The sequence below is a fragment of the Fringilla coelebs genome, assembly GCF_963513975.1.
Source record: "Fringilla coelebs genome assembly, chromosome: 9".
Classification (NCBI taxonomy): domain Eukaryota; kingdom Metazoa; phylum Chordata; class Aves; order Passeriformes; family Fringillidae; genus Fringilla; species Fringilla coelebs.
Genome location: NC_140067.1, coordinates 24,703,057 through 24,714,455, shown reverse-complemented (window position 1 = coordinate 24,714,455; position 11,399 = coordinate 24,703,057). Strand labels below are relative to the sequence as shown.

The following is an 11,399-nucleotide window of genomic DNA, read 5'->3' as shown; positions in this document are numbered from 1 at the left end:
CCCATTTTTTTATATCTACAGCAGCAGATTCCAGAGGCAATGCAGCTAAAATCCTGTGAAGGAACCTTGATGCCGTTTGGAACTACGCTTTTGTGTGCCCCTGTGTTTGTCAGGGACAGTGGTAATGGGGAATACTCATGGCATTCTTTACTTCAGGGATGCTGGTGGGCTTTGCCTCTGAAGCTGGAGACCCCAAATTAGATAAATTCCTGTTTTTTGGAAGTTTTTACATACAGCTTTGTGTTTGCCAGTGGTTCTGCTACAGTTTTGCATAGCAAGAGTTTGCCTTGCTTGAATTATGGGCTGTGCAGTGCAGATCTCTTGATACCTCTCAGGTGTTCTCTAAGAGTGGCGTCCTTGAGACGCTTCTTGTGATTGAACAGGAGGGCAGGACTTGACTTGTGTGACTGCTGTTCAAAGGTGTGGAGGAGAGCTTGTCTCAGTCTTTAGCAATGAGAAGTTATTAATAAGGAAGCCAGCTGCACCTCACTGCATTGCAAGACTACTGAAGCTATCCAGAACCACAGGAGATGTGCAGTGCTCATATACAGTGAAAATTAACAGATCCTCTTCTTGCACAGCATTACTGCAGAGCACTTCTTAACCTTTTCTGTGTACTCTGAACAGCCCCTTGGCTTGCTGATGTTTGTGGTGCCCTTATTTATGAATTTAGCTATTCATAAAGTATAATTTGAATCTATGTTAGTGCTGAAGTGTGCCTTTTTTATCCCTATGCCTTTATCTGTAAGCAAGTCTCCTTTGCTTCCCTTTCTAACACAGAACTTTATCAAAGCAGAATAATCTGGCGCCAGTTGTGCACTAAAGATGTGAACATTGAACCCAATGATCTGAGAAGTGATTGGAGTTGTGCTGTGTGTCCAGACATGCAAATGTGTTTATAAAAATCTGCAACCTTATTCAGAGGGTGTGGTTGGATGCACTGCTTGGATGTTGAGATGATTAGAATAGTGCTGCTGAAGGTATGATGCCTAAGGACCCATTTAGCTCTGGCCATCAGCTGGTACTCTCTGGTGTTTTCTTGCTGTCCCAGCTCACACCCAGAGACCTCTGCCTCTCAGTTTGCCCAGGCTTATAAGGGGCAAATGAAGTAATTCACTAAGAGTTCTTGTAGTCCCTGTGGAGCAGCAGCTCTGCATGAATGGGGAGCTTCTGTATGTGCAAGAGCTGAAAATGTCTCTGATTTCTCCTCAGGAACTGCACTTAAGCCATTCAGACTCTCCAGCATTAATGGAAGTTGGTGAAGAAGGTGCTCTAGGTTTCCAGACTTCATTGTGGTGCTGAGTGCTGGCAATGAGATCCATTTGTTTTTGGGCTGAATCAAAGCTCTCTGCTGGATCAGAGATCGAAGCCCACAAGGCCAGAGGAGCCTTATCTGCCTGCAGGATTCTCCACAGAAACAAAGCAGAGCTCTGCCCAGCAGCCCTCACCCATCCCTGCATTTGTACATCCCATATCCTGACAGGTAACTGGAAATGTGCCAGGCAGGTGCCTCCTCTGCACCCCGGCCAGGGGATCCCACAGCCAGTGCTGTGCGTGCTGCTCCCACTCGTGTGCGACAGCAGGGCAGGCACTGGGATTCCAGCCTCGTAAAATAATCCATGGATTTCAACTGTTGCACTGGGCCAAGTTTTTCTTGGCAGCAGCCTTGGATTTGAGCTGCCAGAACTAGAAACGCCTCTGAAGGCAAAGGGCTCCAGAACTCCCCCCTGGACCCTGGGAGCAGCGTCCTGCCTGTAAGTGCCCCACCGATGTGGGCAGTGACGGCTGCATTACTCAGCATCCGGCTGGGTTTCGCACCCACTGTCTGGATCTGACTTGGAAGTGGACATTTCCCGGTCAGGCACAGCTGCTCTGGTCTTTGCTGAGCATCCATCTCACCTGATGACATGTTTTCCCTTTAGCCAACAGTGCTGTGCATCCAGCACAGGCTCATTACTGTACTCAGGCAGTAACTTTTTACTTCAGCCAGTGTGTGAAGGAAAACAAAACCCCAGTGCATTTCCTCTCTCCAGGGGCTGGCAAGCTGGATCCCTACAGAAGGTATGATGGGCATTCCTTACCTGCCTTTGGTTCCTGAACACCTGCCTTTTATGGTGTGTGTGAGATACCTGATGCTGTGGTGGTGTTGGCATTAGGGCTGGTTGTGAATTTTCCATCCTTTCTGGCCCCAGTTTCATCCCTGAACTCCTTTTCCTGCCTTACTCCTCTCCTAGACCTTAGATTTGGAAGGAATCACATGGATTTTTCCAAAGGGCTGTATTTAACATGCAGTTTCCTTTAGGCTTTACCAAGAAAGGATTGGTTTTGGGAGGAAGAGTGAGTCTGGTTGGGTTCTGGCAAAGGCTGGCATTTAGCAGATGTTTTCCTGGAATACAGGCATGGGCTGAGTGCTCTGGGCACTGCTGCAGCAAGCAGGTGGCTGGGATCCAAGGTTTGCCCACCCGGAGCTGAGTCTCAGGAGACTTGTGCCCAGCTGCTGGGATGCCACCAGATGTCACTCTGGAACCACCCCTATGTATGAATTCCTCACTATGGGAGATACACCCTGTGGAAGATGTCAAAAGAGGATTTATTTGATCCTGGTAGGGTAGTTAATGAAATGTTGCTGTTTGCACAGAGGTGAGGGCTGCAAACAGAGGCAGGAGCCTGTGACACAGGACAGTGTTTCAGGAATAAACAGGCCAGGAGAAAATGCTGCTCCAGGAAATCCAATCAGCAGGGGCAATAGTAGGCTTGTGCAGAAGGAAGGTAAGCACAGGCCTGAGGTAGCAGTGCAGCATTAACTATCTGTTCATTAATTGCTCTCCATAAAACTTCCCTTTATTTTTGAAGTATTATTTTTCTTGTGGTATTGCTCTTAGGATGCTGTTATTAGAGAGTAAGTTGTTTGTGATAGGAGAGCATTTGCAAATAGTTTTGTGACAAATCATGCCTTTTATGGGATGGTAGTGAACCTTTAACTGTGCAAATATTGCTGCAGACTAATAGAGGGGCTTGGACAAAGTGACTGTACAGCCCTGAGACACTGAAAACTGCATCTAAGGTTTGGGCAGTCTTCTCCAAAGTGGTAATAAACACAGTAGAGTATTGGTTGTATTTAAAATCTGGATTTATGAAAACAGGATTTTTAACCTTTAGCAAACACCCAAGTTCATGTGGGCACATGAACATGTACTAACCTGTTTCTCAAGTTAGACTAGGAAAACTAATGATAAACAGCAGCCTGTCAGCAACAGACATATGGAGATAGAGCAGCAGCAGGTACAGTTGCTCTGAGATCTAATTTAACATACTTGCAAACTTTTTAATAGTACAGAAATGAAATTTGTAACACAGCCCAAGACATGAGCCTGACTGGGAAATATCCACTTCCAAAGAAGAGAAGGCCATGGCAGAAGTTCTCCTTTACTCAGCACTTCCCTTCTGAGTCCCTGAGTGAAAACCACCACACCCACAGTGACCCACATCTCCCTGGTCCCTCAGTCCTGGCATCATCTCAGGGTAAGGAACACCTTCCACATGGACAAGCAGCTCCTCCTTGAGCTGCCTCCTGGAAAGCCTGGATGAGAAGGCAAACTTGGAGCCATGGCTAAGTGGCTTCCATCTGGTAAGTGACTTACTTCTTTTAGGGTCAGATTGGTCACAAAGGCTGTCAACTCTGTTGGGGTTTTTTCCCCTCTCACAAAATATGTCAGAGTAGAAATTTTTGTATTCTGGGAGTGGAATTAGATTCACTTAAGTTCACCACTTTCAGTCTGATTCTCATCCTTAAAAGACACTGAGGTAATTACCTGTACTCTTAAAACTTTCATTTCTCCTTCCCTCATGTCTTTTTTATGGAATTTATCTTCTTTGAGCTGCTTTCATTTTTCAGTCAGGTTTCCAAGAAGCAATCCTGTTCAGTTTAAAGTCTGTAACTCAGATAAATCTGTATAAAGTGCAAAGCAATTTTAAGTCATCCTAGTTTTGCAGGACTGTAGGGGGATAGAATATAAGAAAATAAAGATAGTGTAGAAAGTAATCTTACCCCTAAGGAGTTGCAGCTGGGCCAATTATCAAAGATGAGGAACAGGCCTGACTTTAACAGGCCACAGCTGTAACCAATGAGAAGAAGAGTGCTATAAAAGAGTGGGTTGGCTGGTTGAGAAGCGAACTGGAGTCACTTGGCTGCTTTGTGAAGAAGGAACAGTCAGTGCCCTGAGGAGCTGCCCACGAGAAACACCAAGAAGGTAGGAAACTTTTGTGATAAGGAGACAACAGTATGGAACTCCTGCAGTAAGATGATAACACAGGACTACTTCACTTGGTGCACTGGAAAGGGAAGAAATAACAAGGGGACAACAAGCGGGGATGTCTAACGTTAGTTAATAATATCCAAGAATAGAGACAAAGTTCTACTGGGAGACAATTTGTTCTTGTGGCTGAAAATCTACTTTAAAGCTGGTGATAGTCTCTTACTACCCCAAAGTGCCAGGAAGAGGGAAAAGAGCTGCAGTTGCTCCCTGGTTTGTTGGCCATGGTACCTTCAGCACTGTCCCCTGGCACTTAGGGCAAGAAATGGAAAATAAGTTTTTCAAAGATGAAACTCCCACCAGTCTCAAAGTTGATGGGAACCTTTATTTTGATTATTTTCATTGTACTGACATTGTCCTTTTATGCAAACTTAACTGTAAAACACTCTTGAGATACTGCATAGAAAATACACATAGGAAAAACCACATATATACACGTCCATAAAAATAGAATACATCTTGGCAAAATTACTTGTGTACAGTGTATTGACATTATTGAACCAAACTTACATCACCTTTGGAGAAAAATGTTCCATGTGCGTAAAGCCCCAGACCATTTACTGAGCTGGGAGTATGGCAGTGGATATGGGATTGGGTTAAATAAATGGCTATACCAGAATGGCAGAGTAAAAACAAGTTATAAAATACCTGCTCTATAAAGTAGAAGAAGCCATTTTGGTTTTTTCTTCCAAAACATAGCAACATCTCTACACTTGCATGGAAACCAAAGGTACCGGTTTCAAATTCTCCTGAAGATTCATTAGCTGCAAACAAACTTTAATGTCATTTGTTTCAGCATTTGCAACCTTTGGGCACAGTGGCATTTGGTGGGTTGGAGCACACAACATAGTATAGCACAGCCCTAATTCTATTGGGTAATTGATAAGGAAAAAAAAATCTAATAGATATAAAATTTAAAACACTTAGCAACCTTTAAAATATGTAGACCACTTGAAATTATGGGTTTATTTTCTTCAGTTACTTTCAGTGGAGGCTGCTCCTTGCTTACTGCTTTGCCTACATGGATTTCTCTGCTGCTTTTCAGAACATACTGTGGAAAGTGACTATTCCAGTGTAATAAATAAAGCAAGTGGTAGCAGGTCCTCAAAGCCACGGAACAACAGAACAGGAGAGGCAGCCTCCAGGAAGCAGGGGAGGAGAAAAGAGCACAGCACCCTTTGAAGTGCAGTGGTTGCCCGTGTGGGGCAGGCAGCGGAGCAGGCTGAAGCCCCCCTGGCCCTGGGGAAGGAGGCTGGGCTCAGTAGGGGAAGGCAGACACGGCGATGTAGATGATGAAGGTGGTGCGGTACTCGACGCTGCCGTCGGCGCTGTAGGACAGGGCCCGCACGCCCATGCGGTACGTCCGGGGCTCCCGCAGCGCCCGCGTGGTGAACACCACCCCCTTCCAGTTCTCATCCCGCAGGGCAAAGGGCACGGCCGGGTCCTCCTCCGCCATCAGGAAGGTGGTCCTGGGGTGCATGACTTGGTCATGAGTGTAGGCCACCAGCCGGATCAGATCCTGCCCCGCAGCGATGCCGAAGGGCAGCGACAGCAGCTTGTACTCCAGGGCGTAGGTGCTCAGGTCACACTCCAGGTCATTGGCTGCGCAGCTTTTGAGACAGAACCTAGAAAGGAGCAGAAGACTTTAGCCCAGGGAGAAGGCACAGTATGTTAAGTACTGGGATAGGTCTTAGAGGAGAAATTCTTTCCCTGTTCACCCTGCTGCAGATTAAAACTTCTCCAGAAGTGCTCATGCACTCTTCATCCACTGCTCCATTAGAGCTGCAGCCCAGTTTAACATCCCTTTTTGCCTCAACAGGACCCTTTCAGAAAGATGTTGGCTGTACTCATGTCATGGACATCCATGGGGTAAGTTTTAGTGACTGTGTTCTTAAACATTAGAGTGGAAAGACCTAGTTTAAAATGTTCTGGGCAGCATTTGAGGTATGTGTCTGTTAGGCCATAAAATAAAGAACGTGGAATGAAGGGCAGTATAAAATTTACTTCTGTTAATCAAAAGTTAAAACATGAAATCTCTGCTAGTGCAGTTTGCAAATGGAGGTCAAAGCACATGACCTCCATGTCAGCATAGATGTCACTACAGTTGAGCTTGATTCCAAAGATGCTTTCTGACTATGAAAAAAGCTGTTTTTCTTTGAGGATGTTGAAAGATAAAAAGAAATATGGGGTTTTTTCCCAGAACAGGGAAATAACAAAGCTTAACACAAACTTAGAATTATTTTCATGACTTAAAGAATATATTTGATGCTTTGAAGCTGATAGCAAGTAAGGCCATCAGAGAGATTCAGATTATATATTAGGAAGGAATTCTTCCCTGGCTGTTGAGGCAATGGCAGAGGTTTCCCAGAGAAATTGTTGCTGCCCCCATCCATTGGAAGTGTCCAAGGCCAGGCTGGAGAGGGCTTAGAGCACCCTGGGATAGTGGAAGGTGTCCCTGCCCATGGCAGAGGGTAGAACTGGATGTTCTTTTAAGGTCCCTTCCAACCCAAACCATCCCAGAACTCTCTATGACCTCCAATGTCAATGCCTCACCTTTAGCTACTGTGAGCTCTACTGGTGTCAGGCAAACAGGTTTAGGAGCTGAGCTTGGGGCAGGTGAGAAGAGGCTGACAATAAAACATACCCAGAATGTGGCTCTCGCTGGTAGTTGGGTGGACAAGGAGTGTCTATGCACTGGTAGCTTCCTCTCATGTTGAAACACATCTGATTTGATCCACAATTTATGTTCTCTTCAAGACACTCATCAATATCTGGATGGAAAAACATACAAGGGATCAACTACTGGTAGAAGAATTAAAGGGTGAAAATCAAAGTGGGTAAAGGCTGAGGAGGGCTCAGAACATGCCTCTGTCTGACCCTAGAGCTTGGAGCTCAATGAGCAATGAGAAAGTCACAAGGGAACTGCAGAGAATTAGAAGGTGCAATTGTCTAGTTTGCTAATGTTTTATGAAACAATTAAGTGTGGAATATAAAAACTTCTGAAACCTGAAATTTGGAATGCTGACTCTCACACAGCCAATTCAGAGAGGTGGCTCAGCCATGTGCTGGGCCTGGCTGGAGTCAGGTTTCTTTGCAGAGCTTGCCCAGAGCCCTGCAGGGATGGCTGGCTGTACCTTGGCAGGTTTTGCCGTTGGGCATGAGGCGGTATCCCGCGGGACAGGTGCACTGGAAGCTGCCCAGGCTGTTCCTGCACTCGTGCTGACACGTGTCTCTGCTCTCACACTCATCGATGTCTGTGGAGAGAAGCACCAACACCTCAGCATTCCCTGAGCCTGCCATGAACACAGGTACTTTCCCCCCACTTATGTACTGCAAGTGTACAGACAGAGCTGGTGGGAGTTGGCTGGAGCTCTTTTTCTGATGGGGTTGAACATCTAAGACTAGAGTGTCCTCTTCCCTTACCTGTGCCAGTCCTTGTAACCCTGCAGGCACTAATGTCAGCTTTGAGGGGCTCCTCCCCTCGGTGAAGAGCAGCTGTGACAGATCCCAGCTGAGGAGACCAGTCCTGAGACAGAGCTCTGAGAGAAAGGGGGATGTGCCACCCGTGTCCACTGCCAGGGTCATACAAACACAGTTCTGCCCCCAAAGCAATCTGAGCTGCCTGATAATCAATCAAGTGTTAAGCAACATGCTTAGGGAACACCCACACTCCTTATCTCACCAGAGGAAGCCTTGTTACTAGGGGAGTCTTGCTTACAGTCACTCCCTCCTCACTCAAAGCTGTTTCCCTTTTAAACTGACCTGTGTCAGAGGGATGAATTAGGCTCAGTAGCTGGGAAAACTGTCACAAAATGCTCTTCTTTTCTTCTTTTTTTTTTTTTAACTCTCCCTCTTAAATACAGAAGTACCAGCACCAGACCACATTATGTAAAGTTTTCAGAGCACATTAACATGATTTAGACACAGATAATTTGTACTTATAATGGCTTTTGAAACATCTGCCTAGTTCAGGACAGCAGTAAAGTAATCTCAAACAGGAGTTCAGACTTGCATGGTTAAATCAGTGGAAGGAAGGTCTTTGCTTCCTCTCTGTCTGACAGGGGTTGCATTAGATCAAAATGCAAGCAGTGAACAGAAACAGATGTGACTGCAAACCTCTGTGCTGTTAGCAAATCCTGATGGTTGCCTGTAGAAAGAATTTTCTATAACAAAAACATCATTTGGGAATATTTTTCATATTAAACAATAATTTTAAAATTTAGATATTTATTCAGTGAAATGAAAGTTTCATGGAATATTAATATCATTAATAGTCACAGCATATTAACCAATTCCAACTAAAATCTGGGATGAGGATACAAATTTGAAACAAACTCTTCCTTCCCTCACAGTTGTATTCCTGGGTTTCTCAATTAAACTCCTATACCATAACAATCCACATGGATGTGACTACTGAAACCTCTCTGTAGCTTAAATTCAAGGTTTGATGTCTTCTCCATGCTCACTGAATTACACTGCTACCTGTTTTCTTACATAAAATAATAATAATTTAAAAGCTTCTCTGCCTGGTGCCTGTGTGACAGTGGCAGTGCTAGCAGTGGCCCCACTGCGGTCATTTCTAAAATGTTTATTCCAAACCTTTGTGACAGATTACTGCTGCCAATGGGAGTCTGACAGAAACACTAACTAGGCTGGGGATACTGGTGGCTTTTGGAGTGAGAAGATTTACCAAGGTGAGCTACCATGACCAGGAGAAAGATAATAACAGAGGGAAATACTTTGCAAACAGGTAATAAGCAACACAATTAAAACAAGAGGTTATAAGGAGGTTTGAGAACATTTTTTCTACCATGTGAGCCAAGACAGCAGAGACCAGAACATGCAGAACCCTCTGAATATTGACCAGGGTAATAGAAAACACAACCCCAGCACCACAAACCCTCAGCCCCTAGTATATATCACACAATAATCTAAGAATAAGGCCCAAAACAGAGTTGCATAGATAGGACTGACATTTACCTACACATCTGGCATTTCTTGCCTCATAGCCTTCAGGACAAGTCTCTCTAAGGTTCCTTCTAGTCCTGGAGAAGGGTATTCTGCTGTTCCTATACTCTGAGAAGGAGCTGTAGAGATTTGAGGAGTGCCTGTAATAGTGCTGCAGTTGCTGGTTGTCTCTCCCAGGGGAGAACTGAGCATAGTTATAGCTACTGTAATAGGCACCCGAATTTGGCACCCTCTCCAATCCGGCGCAAGATTTCCCATCACCCAGTAACTGTTGCCCAGGTGGACAGAAACACTTGAAGCTGCCGGGGGTGTTGGTGCAGTGAAGTGCACAGGGTTTAGGCACTTGTTCACATTCATTAATGTCTGCTCATGTGACATGATCCAGAGCCCCAAACCATGTGGAGAGGAGAGAAAACAAACAAACAACAACACATAACTATACGTATATATACACACAGATACTTATCTCAGTGTCAGGAACAAGCTGAAGACATAAAAACAAGATTTAGAGGCAGTAAAACATGGAGAACACTAGGCCAAGCAGGCAGGATCCACTGTCCTGGACTGTGAGACCTTCCTTCTCCCACAGGCTGACGTGACTGTGCTCACCAGGACAGGAGCCCTGCTGAAGCCTTGTTTCAGCCTCAGCTGCTCAATACTCTCCTAGTAATTGGAGTTTTTTCCTTGAGTGCTCCACAGATGAATGGAAGAAGCTGCTGGTCCTTTCTTTAAAAGGTTATGCTTAACACAGAGCATTCCAGAGAAGTACAGTGCTAGAAATTCCTTACACCCTACACTAAGGGAAGCACAAAAGGCTCTGATGTGGTTATTGTGCCTTGTGTGGGGGGAATCATAAAATCATGGAATGCTTTGGGCTGGAGGAGCTCAGCCAGTCCCACCCCCTGCCATGGGCAGGGACCTTTTCACTAGCCCAGGTTGTCTCAAGCCCTGCTCAGCCTGGCCTTGGACACTCCCAGGGATGGGGCATCAGGCTCAAGAACATGTTTCAAGGCTGCAGGGGCAAGAGTTGGGTACCTTCTAACTTTTGATGCTGTTATTGGTCATTCCAGCTGTGACAGGTTGGACACTCAAGAGTATATATTAATCCACTTTTGGACAATTAAAAATAGAATTATTTTTGCTTTCCTAAGCAATGCCTTTTTCTTTTTAGTTGTTTAAATTGCAGTCCAAAGTTATTTAGACCAGCAGTAAATATCCATCCTTAAATCAAAACTGAGTGCTGGACATACAAAATATAGTAAATGCCTTGAGGGTGCAACATGCTGAGTGTCCTTCCCTCCAAGTAACTATAAGTGTTCTCGGGACTGCAGGACTTTCTCCCACAGTCTCTCTGACACTACCAGAAAAAAATTTTCTACAAAAAGTTTTTATCAAGTTACTTCAGACTCAGCTGGAAATTTGAAACATACTGTATTTCTTTTCAAGCCTAATATTTTTTCACCAGAAAAAGACCAAAGTCTGATAACACCAAACAACTCTGCAATGACCAGAAATAAAAAACCTGCTATTAACATACATTGCAACATATCAATAATTGACATATATTATAAAAATTCTCCTACTAGAAATTAAAGATGATCTTAATGGCAACTCAATAATAGTTTAGTTATTCCATAGTAGTGTGTATTCTATCAATTACTACTGTAAAAATGCCATTAAGCCAGTGTTGTTAGAGTTTCATTTGGATCCCCTATGAACAGAAGCTTTTGAGCACAGCTTGTAACTCCCAAGCCACAAATTCAAGAAAATAGTATTTAAAAATCAATACTGTCAGAAATATGGTAAATATTGGGCTGCATTTTTATGAAGTAGTTAATATTCAATACATTTAAGGTTTTAAACAATTTAGAGGGATATAATAATTAAATTAAGAGTTGGAAATCCAGAAGTAGTAATTGCAGAGTGTTACAATATTTTCCAGCTGTTATCTGGCAAACACACAACTGAAACTTCACATATTAATGGAATTATCCTTAGGGTAGAATTTTCAGGTGCTACAAATGAGAATTTCACTTTAAGTATGACAATAACTGATCTGAATTTTAATTGTATTAATCTCAGTATGTGCTTAAGATGAAAAAGTTATTTTTCATATAC

The 11,399-nt window shown here is 44.1% G+C and overlaps 1 protein-coding gene across 1 annotated transcript in view; it reads right to left on the bottom strand.

Moving 5' to 3' along the window:
• Positions 1-4,666: 4,666 nt before the first annotated feature.
• Positions 4,667-11,399, bottom strand: part of HMCN1 (hemicentin 1) — a gene marked incomplete at its 5' end in the record, with an annotated part of 161,843 nt that continues 155,110 nt past the window's right edge. Inside the window, 4 exons of the mRNA XM_084211302.1 lie at positions 4,667-5,938; positions 6,958-7,084; positions 7,448-7,567; positions 9,294-9,644. Of these exons, the coding sequence (XP_084067428.1) occupies positions 5,572-5,938; positions 6,958-7,084; positions 7,448-7,567; positions 9,294-9,644 (965 nt within the window). The 3' untranslated portion in view covers positions 4,667-5,571. The remainder of the gene's footprint in view (positions 5,939-6,957; positions 7,085-7,447; positions 7,568-9,293; positions 9,645-11,399) is intronic.